Genomic DNA, 22,457 nt, shown 5'->3' with positions numbered 1-22,457 from the left:
TGAATGCCCCACTGACCCAGTGATTAATCTATCACATGGTCAACCAGCTTTCCTACACTATGGATAGAAGCCCGAGGCTGCAGTCCCTTTCCCTGGAGGATGTCCAGCCAAAAGATGACCTGGAGTGAGAGCTCTGAGGGGAGCTCTGTCGTAGCAAGGACTTCACCTTCCATCCGTTTCACCACAGGGAGGAAGCCGAGCTTTTAATACTGGGAGGGTCAGGAAAGCAGTCAGCACATCTTCTGTGAGGGATTACTCTCACTTAGAAACCTCCTTTCTTAAGAGCCCGTTTCAGGGCTATCCAGCTCCTTTTGTTAGCTCCACACGCTCACGCACATTCACACATATCAAGAGGTTTTGTAAATATTGATGCTTCTTACCAGGGAAATGTGAGATGCTCTTTGGAACGGCACTTCTACTTATTGTCTGGTTGGCCTTGGATACAGGAGGCAAACGCCTGAGTTTTTCTACTTCAGTTTAATTCATAGGTTCAAATGCTCTTGAACTGCTTCCTTTACTCTCTCTGCTTCTGGTCTGTTGACTGACCTTGTTTATTTTGAAATCTAGAAAAGTTTCTTTTTTTTTTTTTTTTTCTTTTTTTTTACCCTCTGAAGTGCAATAAACAGAAGAGGGGGGGGGAAAAAAATTAAACCCCTCACCATTTGTGGCAGGCAACAGCTTGGCAATCTCCAGCTATCTGTCAAGAGCGTGCTGGGGGAACGTCTGACACTGCAGGGCTCCCGCACCTTGCAGCCTCCCTCCTGGGAGATAAACAACGTCCTCCCCCCTCCCGTGGCCGCTTCTCCACTCACACAGACGAGCCCTGTTGCGAGGCAGGTGGGGCAAACCGGGCTTGACTAATAGTGGAAAATCCGAGAGCATCGGAAAGATAAACAGCCCAAGTCAGATAGTATAAAAGTCCTTTTTCTAGCACACGCCAGGTAAGCCTCAAATGACAGAAACTGTAAAAACACGCTGAGGTTCCCCTGTAGATGGATTAAATTAGCCCTCAAATAAACAGGGGAAGGGATGGCTTGTGCGTCAGGTCTTCCCAAATGTTAATTCCTTCCTTCCCCAGGCCTCTATCCAACCTCGACCCCTCTCTTTGGGTGAATACTTATGCGTTCATCTTGCCCAACTGGACATTGCAGTGTTCCATCCATGGACGGTAATCCAAAATTAACATGGTGCTTGATGTTCTGGTGAATGGATGGGAGTCCTGTGTCCTAAAACTCTGTGATACTGAACCAGCATCTCCACTAACTGGCCAAACTTTTAATCCAATCTTAAAGTCTAAATTTTTATGTCTGCAGGCAAACAATGGCTGACCTGTGCGTGTCATCGCTGAGTAGGCTGGTCATCATTTATGCCCGAAAACCGGGCACTCCAACTTTTATCTTCTGGAAAAATCTATAAACTGAATTGGTACAATAGTTATTATAAAGCTCATAAAATGTAGCACATGATGCTGTCCTATCTGGGGATTATTCTGAAAGAGTGTAGTGGAAGGTGGTTTTATTTAAGGTGGTTCAAAAATAGATCAGAAAGTCAACCTTTAGCTGTTTCCTTCTTCAAGAAGCAGAGGTATGATGGGTAGCGAAAAAGAGCAATGTGTGGCAATTCCAAAGAAATCCTGAAACGAATTCCTGAACTGTCTGCCCCCTACCCAAGAACAAGACAGTGGACCTGTGCCTTTGCCTTTCCCTGCCACGTTCCCCCGTCACGAGTGAAATATTGGACATGACATGTTAGGAGAACCTTAAATATTATTTTAATCTCAAATGTTCTGCTATTGCAAGTGTCAAGTCCAACACTTCTTGTAAATACCTGGAGGACAGCCAGGTCCTGAGAAAACAAGAGGTGTTAGGAACTGAACTTCATTGGTTAAGTACAGGAGAGCCATAGGAGCCAGCACACTGACTTTCTGTACACTGATTTCTTTGTCTTAACTTCTGGGTTTTTATTCTTCTTCCCTCCAGAGCATTGTCTGCACAGCTGGACTCAAGTGGTACCCTCACCCTTCCCTGATTCATTGTGTCAAAGGCTGCGAGGTAAGCTTTCACATTAGCTTAAGTGGTTTGTGTTTCTCTCTCTCAAGTGTTACGGAAGCAATCACTGCAGTCACAGAGGCTGTAAATGCTGTTTTTCAAGTGGGGCAAACAAACTTCTGCCTTGGCTGTCCTTCAAACAGACTGTGATCACCTGCATCAGCTCTAACACGCAGGAGTGAAACTGGTGGCTTTGCTAGAGCCGGTGGTCGGGTGACTCTCATGGGAGTTAAATGGTCAACGTTATTGGTAGATTCTGAGAATTTCCTAGGATCTGGGAATTTCTGGGAAGCTGCAAAAACCTTCAGTTGTTTTTCCTATATTTTGGTATCTTATTAGAGAGCAATTCTTTCCAAGGCCAGCTAGGCTTTGGGCATTGGTGTGTGCAGATAAACTTTAAGAATGCCAAGAGAAGAATGGATACCACTAGGTGGACAGCTTATTTAGAGAATAAGCAGATGACACACCCCTCCACTGTGCACCTCTGTCTGAACCAGAAAAGAAAATGAGAAAAATGTAGTTACATCACATAGCCATGATGTAGCTTTTACAGTCTCGTGTGTTATTTGAAAAGAAAGCAATTATTTTGAAGGATGTTGTTTCTGCTGGCAACAATCTTTGAAAAGTCTGAGAAGTCCTCAGATGTTTTCAGTAGTTAAATGGGGCTGGAGCTCCTCTGTCTCTCTGGGTCACGGTGCTCATGCAATTTCCATCGTGCCAGCCCTTATGAATCTCACCCATTTCAAGAAGTAAGAACTTGTGGTAGCTCTGTGAGACTGGGAAGCTTCACACTCATTGTTGAAAAGAAGTAGCTCACAGGCAGAGGGATAGATGGCTGCTCCAGTTACATGGATGGGCAGTGGAAGAGCTGTATCTCAACCCCACATCTCCTGACTTTCTGCAACACTGACTGCACTCTGACAGTAACCCAATTCGTTGAGATTATTTGCCCAGAGTAGCAGAAAATGGCATAGAATTCCTAAATCTGACTCAAAACTCATGACCACATTGCTGCGCGACGTGATTTGTCTTGAAGTGAAAGACAGGTTTCCTCCGCATACAAATGTTGGGCCCAAGAGGGTAATAACTCTCCAACAATGTAATAGTTTCTGTCTAGTTGTTCCCTAAATGAAAAGCATTCTGCTGTCAGTGCTTTGAATGTCATAAGCCATCTCATGCATTGCATTCATGCAGGCTGGCTAGGTGCCCCTATTCTCCAAAGAGAGCTAAAATAACATCCAGCGACCATTAAGAAATGCCATTCAGGTGCTGATGCACCATTGGGTATCCATTCTCCTGCTGTTTAAGGATAGTTGTACTGAGGCAAACTTTGCAATGATGTAATAATTTACCAGAAGCCATTATTACTGACATGCTTTTTCTCAGCATTTTCTTCCCTTCCATCATTTCTAATTGCCAGGCCCCTCTGCATCAATAGGAACTTTCTTCTTTTCATCATTCATTCGGCGGTGTCACTGCATGGCAATCTATCATCTTGGAAGGCTTTGCCCAGACAATTGATAATGGCCTCCAGCATCATTTTTAGAGCATGATGCTTCCAAGTTCCACGAATGGGCCAGAGCTTGTTCTCTGTCATTAAGATTTCAGAAGAAACACCATCTTCACCATGTCTTTTTTCCACGACTATGGAATCAGGGACTAATAAGCCAGTAGGTCAATAATACTGGGCCATTAAGCTATACAATCCTTAATGTATTAATATCCTTAGCATCAGGGAGGGTTCTCTGAATAGAAGCTGTAAGCGATGCATGATTTTCCTCTTGGTGATCACAGTGGTAACCCAGACTGCTGCTGCAATGTGATTTTTTGTCGCTCCCTAGTGGCAGGAATAGAGGTTTATGAGTTAGCCCCAATCTTCTCTGCACCTAACTCAGGTGTTCCAGCAGAAAACTAGTCCCTCTGGTCCACCTAAAAAAAAAGTATAGGAGCGCTAAGATGTGTATGAAGACCTATAGAGACCTCACCTTCCACAACCAGGCTTCCAAGACCTCCTAAATGAAGATTTTAGTACCAAATCAGAATAGATCCTCTTTGTCCTGTTCTTCTCCTTCAAAGGACTGGCTCGCCTGCTCTGTGCCAGTGCAAGTGAAAGGCAAATTCTTCCACAAGCCTCCGTTTCTGATCTTCCCCGTTTCACCGGTGTGGAGTACAGGCATTGGCGTGGGGAACTAAAGGAAAGCCTTTCTTGACAAGAAGGCATGGCCAGGTGGTACAAGGGAAACAAGGAGAAGCCAGAATGTCTTGAGAGGTTGAGCAAAGTTCATGCTTTTTAATGACCAGATTGTCATAAAAATATTTCTCTATCTACTTTTATCCCTCTTATCTTCTTATAAATCATTCCCTTTTAACTCTTAGCATATTAATTAAATTGGAAGGCCATTTGCAAGTCAAAGCCTTTGCCTGTATAAATAAGTTAATCTCTGTGGAAGTCAATGGAGTTGAGCCAGTTTACAGGCATAGGAGCCTCATCCTATAACTCTAATTTCCTTGTCAACATTTGCATGTAGCTAAACAAGTGACATGCAGTGAGACAGTTACCTCCTGGTAGTCCTGCTCTGGTCCAACATTGCCATCGTTGCCCAGATTTTCAATACCCTGTTAGAAATACTTGAAGCTGCAAATCACCACCAGTAGAAGCCTGTGTCTGCACCGTTCCACAGTGTCCATTTCGGTACTGATGAACATGGCCATGGCTCTGTGTGGGGAGAGCACAGCGGGCTCTTATGGCTGGTTCTTCAGTTATCTGTCATCAGAGAGACTCAGATACCACAGTTGGTACAAAATCATAGAATCAGAGAATAGTTTGTGTTGGAAGGGAGGTTAAAGATCATTAAGTTCCACCGCCTGCCATGGGCAGGGACACCTCCCACTGGATCAGGCTGCCCAAGGCCCATCCAACCTGGCCTTGAACACCTCCAGGGATGGGGCAACCAGAACATCCCTGAGCAACCTGTGCCAGTGTCTCACCACTCTCATTGTGAAGAAATTCCTCCTTATGTCCAATCTAAATCTGTGCCTCTCGAGTTTATACCCATTGCTTACCTATCACTTCAAGCCTTTGTAAAAATTCCTTCCCCAGCTTTCTTGTAGGCCCCCTTCAGGTACTGAAAGGTCGCTATAAGGTCCTATGTTTCCTCCCAGGAAACCCCCACAAGTGCCCCCCAACCACTCTGCAATGAGGTCTTCTTGTAGGCAAGTCCCCGGTGTGTTTTCCTCAGTGCAGAATAAATAAATTTTCTGAAGAGCAGATAAAATGGGAACAGCCCCTTGAGCCTCTGTGCGTAAGAAGTGTTACTGACATACGACTGCTCTCTACTGAGCATCCATTTTTCTGCCCTTTCAGAGCTGCCTGGGGTTCTAATAACTGGCATGGATTTTTTTTTTACCCATCAGACAGAGTTTTGACTTCCAGGAAAGACTTTCATACTTGTTGACCAGGAAGGCTCCAACGTGTAATGAAAAACCAGACTTCAAGCCTTTATTTCAGCATCGTGATTATTATTCAGGCCCTGTGCAGCACACAGACCAGTGATCACATGCACAGAGTAGTGGCCACTTTTTCTTTCTCAAGATGATTTACGAATTTTACCTAATAGCTCTCTACAACATCCCTCTGAGTAACTGCCATTATCCCAGCTCGAGCAGAGGGACATTATGTGTCGTGGTCAAGGCCACACCCAGTCATTGCTGGTCGGAGAACCAGAGCATATGGTCTCTGTAATGGTCTCTGTATTGAGCTCAGACCACTTTCCGTTTCTCTTTGCAATATGTTTTGTGCCCTCAGTGCTCACACTTGTTGCATAGTTTGGAGAACTGCGGTAGAAAGTACAGCTATTAAAAGCAAGTTAGTTTTGCTGTTATACATAACCACCTTCTTATCCCACATACTTTTGGAAGGTTAGCTTAAAATTATCATAAAGCATCACAATTTTAGATGCCTTGATGCTGTCTCTGGGCCTAGTCTGATTAATATTCCTGAAGCATCATCTTATGTGGGATGTGAAAAGCCAACAGGGGCTCATTTCCCTTCTATCTAGTCTCCTTTTTTTTTCTGTCTGCCTTGAAAAGAGAGGAATAATTACGTCTCGCCTTTCAGGGTAGTTGGTAATGTTACAAACTACATGGCTTATTTAAGGCTTCATGTTTTCCTTCTGACATTTTGTTACGGGTTTTATCAATGTCCACAATCTCAGACTTATGTTTTTTTTTTCCTTTTTCAGCCTTTCATGGGGGACAACTACTGTGACTCCATCAACAACCGAGCCTTCTGCAACTATGATGGTGGGGACTGCTGTGCCTCAACAGTCAAGACCAAAAAGGTAGGGATGCCCCTCCCTCTTTTCACTGGGAATTCCTTGGTGAGTGCTGCTTTGCACCTGGAAAAAAAAGTATTTTTGCTAAAACAGGTGAAGTGCAAGGTCTCAGAAGGACATTCAGTCCAGGCACCAGCTCTGCATAGGCACTGAGTTCTCGTTGGTTCATTCTGAAGTTCTCTCTTCGTATGCATGTGCATTTCCCATCATAACTTGATTTACAGCTGAGAAAGGCAGGTTCTTAAAGAAAATAGTCAGAGGTATTCATTCTTTATAGGTGTTGCTTCTCTCTAGGCAAAGAAAAGCTGCACCCACTGCTCAGGAGAGCTTCACACAGTAAGACTGAGAAGGGTGTATTCGCCCATCTTGATATGCACTGTCAGTGTTCAAAGGGGAAACTAAAGTTTAGGAGTCATTAGGAATAGAACTGAAAGCAAAAAGAGAGCATCACTGTGGGGCCATACTTTGATCCGTGTGCACCTGTGCATGCATGGCTCACAGACCATCCCATCTCCTAAAGGATAGAGTGGGACAGAGAAGGATGTGGAGCTGAGCAATGGGGCTTAGCAGAGGTGTCAATCGTCTTCTGCGCAAAGACGACATAGACCAGGACCTGCAAACCTTGAAAAGAGACAGTGGGCATGGTTAGTGGCTGAGGGTTATACAAGCATTTAACGCAGGGAGGATGCTTAGGAAAATAAAATTCACTGTTGCTCATCAGACAGCAATGAGGGAGTGAAATAGTAACTACCTGGAAGCAGGATCCAAACAAGTGAAACTAGTGCTTGTTCACATAATGTGTAAGAGAATGAGGGGATGCATTCCCACAGAGTATTCAGTCATAGAAATCATAGAATGATTTGGATTGGAAGGGACTTTAAAGCCCATCCAGTTCCAACTGTGTGCCATGGGCAGGGACACTTCCCACTGGATCCGGTTGCTCCAAGCCCCATCCAACCTGGCCTTGAACACCTCCAGGGATGGGGCAGCCACCACTGCTCTGGGCAACGTGGGCCAGGGCTTCACCAAGTCAAAAAAAGCATAGGTGTAGTCGTGGAGGTTAACTCCACCAGTGGCTATTAAACTTGTGATCTCAGTGCAACTGAGGAATATCTAAAGCATGGACTGCTCGAGCCCAGACAATGGTCCCTCCACACATTCCCCTTTTTTATGCTTCTTTGTCTCTCATTTCTGGCTGCTGTTAGAGACAGTGACTGGAGCAGTGGAGCTTGTTTGAAGCAGTAAAACATTTCATGTGTTTTTAGCCAGGACAGATTTTGAACTTGTTTCCCAAAGAAAGGAAGGAAAATTTTAGCCTCATTTGAGTGAGGTTTTTACCTTGTCTTCAATATTAGAATTCAAATCAGAGTGAAGAAAATCCAGTTAAGTATCTGGTGTATATTAAAAAAATAAAAAAAAAATTGAGAACAGACAGAGGGAGTTTGGGTTCAGCATACGACACCATCCATTTCGCCCATCTGAGGAAAAAAGTCCTCTACTGCAGCTGAGGGACTGAGGACCTCTCTGCAGGGAACAGTCCTTTCTAAGACAGCTTTTGCTGGAGTTTCTTTTCCTTGGTTTAGCCAAAGATTTCTCACCAGTGCAGCTCTGTGGGCTGTCTCTGGCCCATCAAAGAATGCTGGGGAGGGGAAGTGAGCATGTCTTGGCAAGTGGAAGGAGTTCATTTCTCCACTGGAGAGGAGGTAGTTTTCCTAAACATGTTTTCTTGGACACTTTCCCCCCTATATTTTAATGTTTCTTCTGCGAGTGTCTGTGTGAGCCATACGCTGAGAGAGAAGTACGGGCAGGTGAGCTTCTCTGTTCCCCAAGGGTGGAGTAGGGTGTGGAGAGCCTATATGGATCTCCCTGCTGAAACGACCACCACAGAGATGAGCAGGGTGACAGGCAGTGGCTCGTCTTCATTGTCATCTCCAAGAACAGATTCCTATCTCTGCCTGATCTTTCCACCTCCTTGGGAGGAGCAGCCCAAGGGCAGGCACAGCTTGCTTGTTGGCCACTGCTGGGAGGGCAAAGCTGGAAGTGCCTGGTAGCTCAGCGTGGCATAGATCATCTCCTACAAAAGGCTGTCTGGGAAACTTTATCTTGCTACCTCCAGGCTTGAGAGCGGGGGATGAAAAATCCCAGGAGGTGCCAGAGTGAAGTGAGATAGCTGGAAGGGGACTGACCCAAATCAACCCCATCAAGGCAGGAGCTAAGGGCTCAAATGTATTGCTGGGGTGAGGATTCGTCTGAAAGACAAGAGATGGGAGTGCTGAATTGAGAGAATAGGATTAAGATTTGGGAGCAGAATTTATGGCTGAGCAGGGAGTTGAGACAGAGTGGGATCTGCACAGAGTTGTGAGCACTTACCAGCCAGACGAGTCACACTCAGAATATCTACAGCTTTGCTGCCACCCAGAAATTAAATGACCACCCAAGAGGGGGAAAGTTCATTGTAGCCCAGTTTGTTACTGGTTTCTGTGCTAAAACTGCCCGGTGCAAAGGGCAAGCAGTTGAGGGAAACAGCAGCTGGTCTCACGTCTGATGCATTTCCCCCATGGTGTTGTGTCGATGGTTGGACTTGATCTTAGAGGTCTTTTCCAACCTCAATGATTCTGATTCCAGTGACTTCACTGTGAGCTGTATCTTTCTGCCTGAGGGAATTAGACTTGCTCTAGTCTGTACTTTAGAAAAACCCATCCTAGAGATCACACAGTGAGGACTGAACCAGAGCCCACTGCTTCTTCAGCACTCATTCAGCTTCCACGAGCTTTTCCTCTCTCCCAGAACACCAACAACATCCCAGAAGCTGAACAAGGCGCTTGGGAGGAAGGAGGAAACCACCTTCTCCTTGGACCTTCCTTGCCAAAAGCAAGATGCTAAGTCCCAGTTTATTACATTTATAGGGTAAAGGGGGGAATAATAACCCAGCCAGTGGGGCCGGGGTGTCAAAGCCGAGGAGGCGGCAGGCAGCAGCTCTCTGTCTGCAAAGCGGCCGCCGGCACCTGTGGCAGCAGCCGTGGGGCCACAGGTCTCGGCTCTGCGAGTTATTTTCCCGTCTGAGGCCTTTGACTGGGACCAGATTTCAGGCAGGGCTGTTCAAATACAGCCCTCCCTTTGAAGAGGTTTATGAGTGGAGCGTTACAGGAGATATTCCAAAGGGAAAAACAATGAAAGGTGAGAGAAAAGGGAGCTGAATAAAAATACTCCGCATACCAAATCCTTCCAGCGCAGTTTGCCACCTACTTAAAAAGGCACAGTTTTAAAATACACATTGGGTGTAAAAGCCAAAAACCTGGAGGAGACATAGGGAGGGGTGAGTCCAGCTCTGTTAATTCCAATACCAGATGAGGATGTATTTTCATACGGTTGTAGAAGGAGCGAGACACATGAAAGAGACTGCTTTGCTCCTTTTCTGTCAGGGTTACATACTATGTGGCAGATGTGTCAGTCTTTTAAAGCCCCTGCAAGTCTACCCATAAATGTCTAACATTTACGCAACACCTGTTTTTCTCCCAAAATGTCACAGGACATTTTACAAGCTTTAGATTTATCATCTTTTCACCATTGCAGCCATTGCTGAGGTGACACATGGTTCACATTTAACAGAACATAGCAACTCTGCACATTATTTTAGGAAAAGGCTGCAGATTAACATTGCATCATGTGAAGATTCAGGAGTTAACAGTAAAGCATGAGCTGGCTTCAGATCTTTTATGTCCACAAACTGTCAAGACTTAACTTTGACTGCAATCTCACCATCCTCCCAAAAGCGCTTTCAGCTGCACACAGTGTTGTGTGAAAGCAAAATTACTCAACCCATATTCACTTTAATTCTGAGCCCTCTTACTTAATGTGAGATTTTGCACACTCCTGTTTTGTTGCCCTGAAAATGCACAAGAGACTTCCATGCAGCACTCACTTTGGCCACATTTTCCCTTTGCATTTGAGCTTTAGCAGCAAACGACCTTGTGTGTTTCTGCAGCAAGAGGGGAATAGAGCGGTGTGACTTATCTGACCAACCGCAGACTAATCAGCACTGCTGCTTAGATAGGAAATAATGAGTATTTGCCCTGCACCATTCACAATCAGGCTAGAGTGCTTAAAAGAAATCATTAAAGACCTCTTTTGAATGCTACAAACGACAACGAATAAATTCAGTCATATTCTGGGTATAAATTCGAGGCAACTGCAGTCAGGAAGCGGGAAAAAGAGACATTCATCAGCTTAATTATTTGTTGTGCGCTAATTGATCAGCGTCTCCCTGCAGTGGGCAAGAAGCCAGGGTTGGCACAGGGGTGAGTGCCACCCAGGGAAGCAGGAATGAGCATCCTTCAGCGTCAGAGGTTGCTGCCCCAGGCAGGTGGGCTGCGGGGGGAGCAAGGGGCTGCTGGGAGGGTTTAGGTAGGGATGGGACTGCGCAGCTCACAGCTTGCCCTGTGCATGACCCAGGAGCAGCTTTGAGAGACAGGAAGGCCTTTGCCGGCCAACCTCCAAGGGAGAGAAACCTTCTGTTGTGTATCTAGAGGGGATAAAGTCTTCCGTGAAGGACAAAGCAAAATCCCATCTCCTTTTAATCTTCCTACCCTCCTGACCCAGCACAGGTTGCCAGCTCCCTTCTGCCTGGCTGCTCTAGGAAGCTGCTTCTTGCTTTGTATCCTGCTGCAGATGAAAGAATATCCTATTTTTTAAAATGTTAAATACGTGACACTGCTAAAGTGAGAAAAATAAATAACCTGGGCATAACTGGCTGTCTCTGGGCTGGCAGCTGCCTGTGAGGAACTCCTGGGGTGTACGGCATTGCGGGGAGCGAGGTTAAGGCTATTTCTTTCCAATTAGTTTCAGGAAACCTTCTCTCCAGTTGCTGTTCTCCTTCACTTCTTTTCTCTTCCCTTTCCCTTTTACAAGTTTTCCCTGGACAAGGCTGTCTAGAAAGGCCTCAGTAAGATCAGAAACGTCTCTCTTTAGTCTCTGCTTATGTACTTTGTTCCAGGCTCAAGTCACAGATTTGATTAGTTGAGGACCCTGCAGCCTGGTCCCTGCAAATATAAATATGATTTGCAGTTTTAAATTAAACTATTTGAAAGGGCAACCTTTCATCTGTCTTCCCTCCCTGTCTTTCCTTTTCATCGTATAAGGAGTAAGCAAGCCTACTACTCCCGTGAGAAAAAACTGTCTCATTCAGTTATCACTTGGGTTTTCCCTCAACAGCTTTGCCCCATAGCACTTAGAAAAGAAAAAGAAAAATCATCCTGGCAAAAATTCCCATCTCAAATGCTGCTCCTTCAGCCTCTTGACATTTCTGTCCAACACCTTGAAGAGGAAAACCAGCAAGTGCCTCAGCGGAAAACAAATGAGGACTTGTGGTAGATAGAGGACCGTGTAGGATTTGTCCAAAGCTTTGCTTATCTAAAAGATAGGCAAGTTATCAAAAACTCTTCAGAGACTTTATGGCTGAGAATTCAAGGCCTAAAGAAAGGAGCTTTGAACTCGGGGGCTGCTGCTGGCTCCAGCAGGGATTGCCAAACACTGCCCTTGTCTCCTCAGAAAAGGGACTCTGCTTCACTCCTAACCCTAAGAAAACTGAAATAATAACTTCTTCGTATTTTGGAGAAATAAGCACCTTCTCCCAGCTCTCTAACTGCAACACAGACCTGTCCTGGGGAATCTCAGATCTTGCTCCATGGACAGAACACGGTTTTGAGGCAGTTCACACAATTAGTGGTCTAAGTGACCACCATGGCTAAGGAACTTCCGCTTATCCAGAACTGATGTTCCTGCGGCGATGCTGCTCCCAACAACTCGCATGTCCCCATCTGGGTGCATTTGTCAGGTGTACAATGAGCTGGTGAGATACAATGAATGGTGGGGGAGCAGAGAGGAAGGAACGATGCAATGTGGAGTGTTGCTTCATGGCTCTGGAAGTGGCTGAGTGCTGTTGTGTGCTCCAAGCATGCTGGTTCACCCAGACATGTGGGTGAACTCACCCGTGAGCTGTTGATCACAGCCTCAGTGGCTCACTCTTTGCCATGTGAGGAGCATTTTCAGTCATGGTTGGTTGGGATAGGAGCTTATTTTGGGGCTCAGAGCTTGTTTTCATAATCATTCAGGGAGGCTTTCCAGGCGGTGGTAAATTAAAAGCAGTGATGGTAGTAGCACATGTTGCCTATCCTGAGAGAACTTTCTTGGCTTCAAGGGACGTGGGGCTTCCCACAACATACAGCGTTCCCAGGGGATGTGCTAGTGGAGGGTGTTTGCTTTGCTATCCGACCTCACTTCATTAGCAAGTGTTACAAAAACCAGCGAACAAACCTTCCCCGCTGCACCACCAGCTATTTGGCCTCTGGGTGGTCTGGCTCCTATTAAGTCTTTGGTGATTATTTAGACTAATTGCATTCATGTTTGCACAATCAGTAGCACGAGGATAGGAAGCGCAGCTGATTGCTGAGCAACAGAGCTCCATGTGGTTTGGCAAATGGGTTCCCTCACTCTGCTCAGCGGGCAGGGGAGGATGCGGGGATTTGTGCGGTCAGGGCTTTCCCGGGGATCCATGCTGGCCTTGGGCCATTCTGCTCCCACCAGTTCTGGTGAGGCTGCTCCCAATTTATACTCAACAGAGAGAGAGGAGCATCCGTTGAGTTCAGTTGAGCTATGCCGTGTTACACTGGGCTTGTGGGCTTTGATGGGGGAAAGCCTGGTTTGTGGTGGGACAGTTAACAAAAAATCAGGGCTTTAAAACTCTGTGTGCTGCCTGAAGCTCTTGTGAGCTTCATCTTTGCCTTTCCCAGGCCCTCCAGAGTGGTGCCCTAGGTGTGAACCTGCATTCCAGCCCCCACAGTTAAAAGGGGACTCGCTCTTCTTCTGTTATCTCAAAGCAGCCCTGGTGACCTGAATGCCAAAAGCCACTGAGAAGACCCTTACAAGATGCATTTTTGTCCCACAAGGGCCTTGTCAGGGAACAAAATAGTCTCCGGCATTTGAGCTGCGAGGGCTTCGGGAGGCGCGGGGCTGTGACACTCAGCACGGTCTGCCGTGCTTATCTTGACACGCCACGCTCGCCTGCAGAGGCTCTGTCTGCAGCGGGGACTTCAGAGTCCCAGTTAGGCTTGTCTGGGAGATTTCGCAAACACTTCAGGGCTGAAATCTAACAACAGGCCGTTTCCCAACACTTTGTGGCCCTCCTCCCCTGCTCCCCCCCCCCACCTCCCTTTCCCTGGCCAGGTTCTGCCTGCCCTGGTGCTGCTATGAACAAGCCCCAAGTGCGCTGGATGGGGAGGTGCAGCCAGGTCAACCTGATAGGAGCCTGTGCGAGGGATGAGCTCCGGCCCTTTCCAGAACTGTTTCTCATCCCTCCCTATACTTGTCTGGGATTTCTCCTGTCAACATTCCCACCAGTTTCCTATAGGCTGGCCTTTCTCGGCAGGGGTCTGTCTTGGGATGTCACCAACCTCTTTAGATAGCTGCCATGTAGTGAGAATTTGTGGTCTCTCACTCATTTCATGACCTAGATCCCAGTTCTGCGCTAGTGTTTTGTATTGTTGTCTTTGTTCCCATAGTTGGGAGCATGGCACCATGGGCAAATGCTGCCCTGTTTCCAAGAGGGAACATAAATTTTATCCAAAGTCTCTTTGCTTAGTGTGGGAGAGGATGCTTAAGACTCTCATGCCTTCATGGACAATGGAAATATGAGTCCATACACTGCATAGCATGGGTAGTTTGTTGGTTGAGGTGGAAGTGTCTCAGATTTCCTGTGCTTTACACTCCGGATGTCCCTGCTAGCCTCCTGCCTAAGCCTACATCTCCTGCCATTTCTTCTTTAGGTTCAGAACAGGATGTGTCGTGCAGGGCACACTCCTGGGGCGATGGACCTGGTTTAGCTTGCGTCTGTTTTCTCTTGCAGATAGTCAGTCTGTGGTCCAGCGTGGTTCAGATGTGTCTCACATTCCCCTTCCTGCTGTGGATGTTCTTGATCATCCCCGGGAGATGTGTGTGCAGCAGGGGGTGTGTACCTATGTGTGTGGAGCTGTGTTCTTCAGTTCTTCAGCCTTTTTCAACCTATTTCAGTCCGAGGAGACAATATCCTGCACTTCTTTATCAAAGGCCTTAAAATTTAGCTTTTTCTCCCTGACATCCTAGACATTAGCCAGATTTTCTACACGTAGGATGAACACAAGATTTGGTGGGTGGAAGGAAGAAGAGATGATTCTTTAATACTGGCTTTGCAATGGCTATATCTGGAAATTTCAGCACAGATCATATATTCTGTTAATGAGTTGGGCGTTCACAGACCTATTTAAAAAGAAAAGAATCAGTTAATCTTGGACTATGTATATCTAGGCTCCAGACCTAAATGGGGTATCATTCAGAAAAAGGTTCAGCATTTATTATTTCTAGCACATCCCGCAGCTTTATTCATGGCTCTTTACTCCAGAGGGCTATCACTGTACAAGCCCAAGGCAAAAGACAGTCCATCTTCTAAGAGATTTTACTGTTTCTCTGAGTTGGATACTTGTGACAATCCTAGTAGATACTGTGGATAAGTTTGATTCCCTAAATACCTGTGGAAATCAGATCCTCGGGGAACTCAAATGTGTATTTGTTGTAGATTATGTTTAAAGTAGAAACCCTGTTTTACTGCTAAGTGTTTGGAGAATTTTGCCTTGTCTAGTATGACTGTGGATGTGCTCATTACCCATAGAAATCTGCCTTTTCACATAATAGAAAACTGATCTTTGGAGCTCACTGCCATAAGGCAAAATTCCTCTATCTGGACAATAGCACTGTAAAAATCAAATTGCATAAAAAAATCTCTGAAAAGGACATAAAGTGAATAAAGTTAATCTGATCAGGAAGAATCCTTCTCACACTCAGGCTGCCCACTGCTGAGATGGCTGCTGAGCCACAAAACTGTCTACTCTTGGGCCCACGACTCTGCCCTGAGAGAAAGCTTTTGCACTTCTGTTCGTGACCACTGTCGGGAGACTGGAGGGTTTCTAGAGGTCAAAGCCAGCAAGACATTTCTTCCCTGGTGGCTCCCTTTTCGCAGAAAGCGTAGTAGTGATCTGTTGTCTTACATGTACCTTTTGTTCAGGATGCTCCAGTGCTGAGCCCACAGTTACATGACCTGTAGGAGAGCAAAGGGGACAACAAGGGACTCACAAGGAGAAATAGGAGGAGAGGGAATGAAGAAGGTAGATCGCTTCAAGGCAACATCAAGCTCATACCGGTTTGGGTTTTGAAGGCACTATTTCGGCACAGCCCACAGAGTTGATTAGGGGAACGTGAGCCAGTACTTTGGCAACACGGTCGTGCAGAGCTTTCACTCTTGGCTCTGATGTTCCCACAAGTGAAATGGTTAGCATTTATGAGATTTCCGTGCCTGCAACATGTTTCACTGTCACACTTAAGCATGGACAGAAGCAGAGACAGAGTCCTACGATGTCACAGCTCATTTCAGTCACTTTACTGAAATGTCTGTGTTGGTTTTGTGGTTGTCCTGTGTCCAGTGCAGAATGGGTACGCACCTCCTCTCTGAGCCTGTCTCTCTCCTTTGAATGCCGGGGCCACTTATGCACTTTTGTTAGACTGTTGCAGGCAAATACAGTGAATCCAGGCCAAGGAGAGGAAAAAGCTTGATGAAGACAAATGAAAGAGTCAGGTTCCCAGGTCTCGCCTCCAACCAGTAGCTTCATTGTTCAACAGGGAGGATTTTTTTCAGTCAAAATCATTGCCAAACCCAGATTGAGCCGAATGTTTCAGAATAAGAAAAATAAAAATAAGGGGAAACTCCAGACGTTTTAATGTTTTCTTTGAGCATTTTCAAAGTGAAATAAGCTTTTATTTCAAGACATAACTTTTGCTCTGAAGTAGTGTTTTTCATTTCTGTGTCTTGGGGTGAAAGTTATCTGAACTGCAGATAATCTAAACCAAAATGTTTCCTTCTACATTGAGAAAAAAAAGTCATGTTTTTTTGTGTATCTTTTCTTTTTTTCCTTTCCAGTATTTTAATTCAGTCATTAAACTATCCCTCCTCAGCCTCCTCCCCAAGTCCCATTGTTTGCAGTTGTCTCTGGTTTAGTATCTAAGAATATTCACAACACTGTTAATTGAGACAGTCCTGCTCTGGCTGGCTTCTGTTGGATCAAGTGATCCTTAAGCTCCTATTGTTTTCTGCAGTTTATAAACTTATTTACTTTCCAATTGTTTGAATTCGTTTGCTTTTAACTTTTTTGGACTATCTCTTTTCTTTGCCACCTCCACATTTGCCCAATTGTCTGTTTGGATTAGTCATTGGTTGGTTATTTAGCTCATAATTCACCCAAGCCGTGGCTTGATGAAGATTCATCAGCCTATTCTACCTGGAGGGTCAAGTTTTCTGGGAATGAAGTCAAAAGCAAGGGGGGGAAGCTCTTTAAACCCTGATTTGGTGATGAGCGTTGGCTATTTAATGTCTCTGTCAGCATGTCCCTGCCTTAGGCTCCCCAGTTGTGAAATAAAGATCCACACCTCTCCATCCCATTCTTGTGTGCATCAGGAGAAAAGCACGCTAGAGACGGACGTGCAGGGACATGTAGGGAAAGTCTAGGTGGAAATAGGACAGCTATGCGTTCCCGCACAGTGCTTGGTCCGCATTCCTAGATGTGCTGTTGATGATACGTAAGGAACAGGCTTCATAGCCTGGAGAAAAGTGTTTGTGAAAGAGGGAGCAAACATGTGGCAGCAAAGCCAAGGGAAGCAGACAGAATGCACGCGTGCAGCCCTTGCCGGGAACAGGTTGTGGCGTTGTCTTGGAAGGAGTGTAAAGGAGGGGAGTGAGGTCATTTGCTCAGTCTGTGCAGATGGGAGAAGTTCTTGGGAATTCACTTCGGAGACTCTCTTCCACCCGCCTCCCAGCCCCCTTTTCTACATGTAAATGCAATGATGCAATAGGCTAAAATCAACTTCCACTAGCCAGTCACTACAGGCTGTTGTTTCAGCTCCTTCCCGTGCTTCTCCAGAGAGATCATGGACAGATGGCAGATCATGCACGTAGCAGTCTTTTACTTGCATTCCTTTGCTGTTTCTCAGTGCCCATTAGCTGCATCTCTTGACCTTAAAGACAACAGGTATTTGGAGAAGTCTGCTGGATTACAGCTTCATTGATGGGATAGGTAGTGTTTGCTTCAGTTCCTGCCCTGAGGAACTGAATCTAAGAACGCTCATAATTAAGTGCGTAAATGGACTCAGGCACTGCAGCAGCACCCAAACCGTAGGGGCCTATTGAAAAGCGGATTATAGCCCAGGAGTACCGCAACTGGAGGTGGAGAGGAGTGCTATGGAAAGACTGGAGTTGGGACCTGCTGGACCCAGTTGTGTTTGGTGATCATTTGAGTTGGTCATGCGAGATGAGGGGTTTGTAACTTTGCTGTCATTTAGTGTTTGTAGCCTTTGAGGCAAGGATAGCTTTCCGGAAGAGGTTGGCAGTGTGATCCAAGCATTGCGGTAAGTAACCCAAAAAGACCCAGAGTTGACTGAGAACTGCAGGGCTCTCCAGCCAGCTATGCTCATGTGCTTGATGTGAACTGTCAAATACCTGTTGGCTAGTAACTGCACAAGTTGAGCAGGTTCTCCTTACACTTTTCACAGGATAGAGAGTGGACAGGCCTCACCTGAGGCCTCAGTGCACCAAAATAATTCACTTTAAAAAAGCTAGTAGAGCTGAAGACTGCAGCTCATCTTTGACAACATCACTCCAGAGGTCTCATTTGTTCTCCAGGGTGCTGTTAGGCATACATCTTCCTTCATGCCTTTGTGTCTTTGATTTTCTTCCCCAGGTTACTCCTTTCCCTATGTCCTGTGACCTACAAGGAGAGTGTGCTTGCCGGGATCCCAACGCCCAAGAGCACAATCAGAAAGATCTCCGAGGCTTCAGTCTTGGGTAATGCCAAGCGACATGGAATGGAGGACCACACTGCTCAAGGCAGGCTAGGAGAGACACCACATCCCTTTTGGTATTGTTTTTAACATTTAGCTGCTCAACTGGATGGCATTTCTGCACCAGGGACTCTTAGAATTCAACCAGTCTGCCTTTAATTTTTGTCCAAGGAGAACTCAAAGTAGGGATTTATGTATAAACTATATCTTAAATAGCAATGACAAGAAACAAACAACCAAGAGTCAAGTCGAGAAGACTTTCATGTATCAAAACAGCATGTTATGCCCACCCAATTTGAACAATTCATACCTAGAGTCAAGGCGAGAAACAAGCTATTTATGTACACATATTTATAGAAATAAGTAGAGAAAGAGAGAAAGAGTAAGAGATTATGATCAAAGCAAAAACACTTTCCCCTCTCCCGTACTCACAATTCAGACCATTCATGGAAGAGGCTGTACTCTTGGAGGACTCCAAGCTGAGCCTTTTCTGATGCTGAATGCCAAGGTATCGCATGCTCGGGGCACTGAGATTGGGGTGGGATCTCCACAGGGCTGTGTCTCTTGGCAAGGGAGTTGCCAGATGCCCAGCCAGCTCGAGATGTGGGATTCATCTGCTCCTCACAGGAAGGCTACTTCCAGCCAGGGAGCTCAGCAGACTGCAGTGGCCTTTCTGTACAGCTCCTCCTTCTCCCTCTGCCCTCAAGAAGCCAACAAATAACCCACTTGTAGCCTGCAGGGCTACTGGGATGTTTCAGCGTGGAGGTGGGCAGGTGGTCCCATGGTAGAGTCAGGCAGTGGAGAGTCTAAGGACTGGCATTGAGGAACGTGGATGATTGCTTCTGAGGAGCAGAGAGAGTAACTTGCCCCCGCACTTGTCATTTGAGCATGTCTGCTGCTGCTACTCCTGCTGCTATGTCCCATACAACTCTTTTCCTTACTGTGTCAGGACAGGGTGAAAACAACCCCATGTAACCAAACATTCTGCCTTAAAGCTTACCTATAACCTGCCTTTCAAACCCTCTGGTCTCTTCCTCAGCATTGGGGCAAGAAAACAGGACACCAGCCAGCCAAAGGGATCTGCTTTCTGGTCTGCACCCAGCCAGGTGGGTCTCTAGACCTCTTCCACTCCCTCTTCCAGTGGGATATCTAACAACCGCTTTGTGTTCCCGTTTTCTCAGCAGAAGGAAAGAGGAGGAGGTGGTACATGCTGTGAGGAAGGGACCGCAGGAGACAGTATTAGAATTTTGGCCATACTCGTCAGTATTAAGCTGCCAGGCCAGTGGGTTGGACACCTTTGATAGACCAGAATAGCTGCTTGTAATCTTCCAGAATGAAGGGCATTAGCTGCAGCAGACCTCATGCTTCCCTGTTGTATAGCTTCATCTTCCCGTTTCAGCCCATGGAGGCACATGTTGTGCCAGACCCCTGGTGACTGGATTTGGTATTGTTTTTAACATTTAGCTGCTCAACTGGATGGCATTTCTGCACCAGGGACTCAGAATTCAACCAGTCTGCCTTTAATTTTTGTCCAAGGAGAACTCAAAGTAGGAATTTATGTATTAATTATATCTTAAATAGCAATGACAAGAAACAAACAACCAAGAGTCAAGGTTTTCATCATAGGGTTTGTCACATTGAGTCACTGAGGTGCCCAGTGCATCTAGTGCTGCTGCTACAACTCATCCCATGTTAATTCCAGCGCGGCTTGGGCTTGTATCCTGCTGCTTCAGACTCCTGCTAGGAAGAACACACATCCAAAAGTGTCCTTCCAAGTGTTAAGTCTGTCGGTTCCTTGAGACTCTCCTGACTTGTACAATCTATTGGATAAAGACAGGTTGGAAAGATTTTTTTTCCTACTCCTGCTTGACTGGGCATTTAGGCGCTGATGGAAGACAGAAGGGTAAAGGGGAGAAAGTGTCATTTAGTTCACAGAGATGGATATACAAATGGGTAGGAAAACTAGAAATGGAAAGCTGACAGAGTTGTAGGTGCAAGCAGTCCAGCTCCCACTGTTGGGGTTGTTTCTGTTGGAATAAACCAGAGATGAATCTCAAGAACTACAATTTAGAGGCCTGGAGGGGTGATGATTGTCATAAGAAGGTGAGGAGCTCCCTGTTGTGAAGGTCCTAGTTATTCTCGGAGAAGGACTTGGCCTTGAGAGCTGTGCAGATGGCTCTGCTCCCACCGTGTGTGGGGTACAGGAAAGGGAGTTGCAGTGGGATCAGGGCTCCTTCCTTGGAGTCGGGTTGAGCAGCCCCCAGTGTAGAGAGCGCTGGCAAAATCTGGGCCTGGGCAAAACTCCCGCTCTTGCTCTGGCCACATAGTTAACAATGGAAGTAAATAATTGTGAAAAGGGTGCTTCATACAGGTCCCTTTGTCCTCCCCTTTTGTGCTGGCTGTTTGTTCATGTGCCATCCGGCCCATCACAAGAGCTCAGAACCTCAAACGTCTTTCTGACGGCCAACACGGTGTGTCCTCAATGTCTCAGCCGTCTTGGCATGATCTCCTCTCTCCACACTGCCTGGGTTTCACCCTAGCAGGGAGCCCCAGTCCAGGTCCTGCGTGCATCCTGATGGCAGCCCAGTTTGCACAATCCCCTTCTCAGCATGGAGGAGATTTTCCATCTGCTTTTCTCACCTAGGAAATAGCCCAGGAGAGACAGGTCTGCAAAAGTATTATTGCCACTTGCTGCTGTGGGCTCCCAGGACCTCAGGGCCTGCTGAGTTCCTCTGCCCAGTCAGGACCAGGCTCTGCTCACCAAGCTGGGGTCCTTCTCAGCTCAAGGGAGACTGTGGCTCCTTGACAGCACAGCCTCACACCTCAGCTTCAGTCCTGCAGCCTGGGGTGACCCAATTCTCTTTCTCATGGGCAATTTTTCCATGCTGCTATTTGACATTTTTACCAACTACTACATTGGCACTGTCCATCTTCTCCAACGAGGCTGGCAGATCCAGGAGTAGAAGAAGTTGCTATGTTTGGGGTTTTTTTTCCATTGGGAGAAGATTGCATTGGGGCAAACCTTTGCCCTTTGCATTTCAGGTGCTGTACTGTGCTCCCAGGCAGGAGCAGAGAGGGGAGCTGTGGGGTATGAGCACCCGCTCAGCTCCTTTCCCATGTGCCCCCACCCTGGGGCAAGTCCAGCTGGATGGCCTTGCAGCATCTACAACTATAAGGGCCTTGAGTGCCCAGTGGAGTCTCTAAGAAGGACCATCCATGACTGTGATGGCCATTGGGTGGGAGACTAGAGGGACGCTCCCTACCACCTCGCCAGTGGTGTGGGACAACATCAAACAAGAAACTTGAGGGAATAGGAGAGGGTGCCAATGCTGATGAAATTTAGCTGCTCATATAGTCCAGGTCACATTAGTGCCAAGATCTTCTCTGTCACAGGTAGCGAGCCAAGACACCACCCTACCTGGGGCCACCAACCAGTCTCCTAGTATGGGTAGTGCCGATGGCCAGCGGGAGGGAAAGCTGGAGCAGAAAGCAGGGAATGGTGCATGGTGGGGTGGGAAACTCCTATCAGCTGCTACCCCTCTCCCTCCCCACCCTCTCACAGACAGGCTGAGCTGGTGTCCTCCTGCTTTTCTTGCATCTTCCGCTGCCCCCCCCTCCCCAGGCTGAGAAAGGAGGTTGGCACCAGAGGACTCTTGGAGTCGGGTTCCAGCTACCTCCCTTCCGGTTTCGGTTTCTCCTGGTTGTAACTGTCGGTTTGTCCTAGGTTTTACCTGTGTTTAAGAAAAAAAAAAAAAAAAAAGAAAAAAAAAAAGGAAAAAACAAAACCACAAATAAAAAAGGAGAGAGGTAAAAGAGAGAGAAAAAGCAAACCCAACAGCCAACAAAAGTTTCTTGCTGCAACTGATTCAAGTGGGAGAAAAAAAATAACATCAAGTGAGGCTTTACAGAGGAAGAAATGCAAAAAAAATAAAATAAAACACAAGAAAAGGATAAAAGAAAATCTTCATAATCCAAATCCAAGAAGAGCAAAGCCTATTTTTGTGTGTTTGGAAGGAAAACACTGACTCTGCCAGCTGAGTAGTGAGGTAGATACTTAAGTGTAGATTTCCCTAGAAGTACCGTGAGGTTTTATAACTTTGTCTGGTTCTGTTTTCCTTGTGCTTTGTGATGAGTCCAGGAACTAAGGCTTAAGGTATTTTTT

General features: G+C 46.3%; 1 protein-coding gene across 1 annotated transcript in view; it reads left to right on the top strand.

Annotated features, from left to right (window-relative positions):
- PAPPA (pappalysin 1) overlaps positions 1-22,457 on the top strand; it is a 183,923-nt gene extending 161,466 nt beyond the window's left edge. Inside the window, exons 20-22 of the mRNA XM_009569421.2 lie at positions 1,980-2,051; positions 6,290-6,388; positions 18,196-22,457. Coding sequence (XP_009567716.2) covers positions 1,980-2,051; positions 6,290-6,388; positions 18,196-18,303 — 279 coding nt within the window. The 3' untranslated portion in view covers positions 18,304-22,457. The remainder of the gene's footprint in view (positions 1-1,979; positions 2,052-6,289; positions 6,389-18,195) is intronic.

Source organism: Cuculus canorus, chromosome 19, assembly GCF_017976375.1.
Source record: "Cuculus canorus isolate bCucCan1 chromosome 19, bCucCan1.pri, whole genome shotgun sequence".
In the NCBI taxonomy this organism is placed as follows: domain Eukaryota; kingdom Metazoa; phylum Chordata; class Aves; order Cuculiformes; family Cuculidae; genus Cuculus; species Cuculus canorus.
The sequence above is the reverse complement of the archived record's forward strand: the minus strand, read 5'-3'. Positions and strand labels throughout refer to the sequence as shown.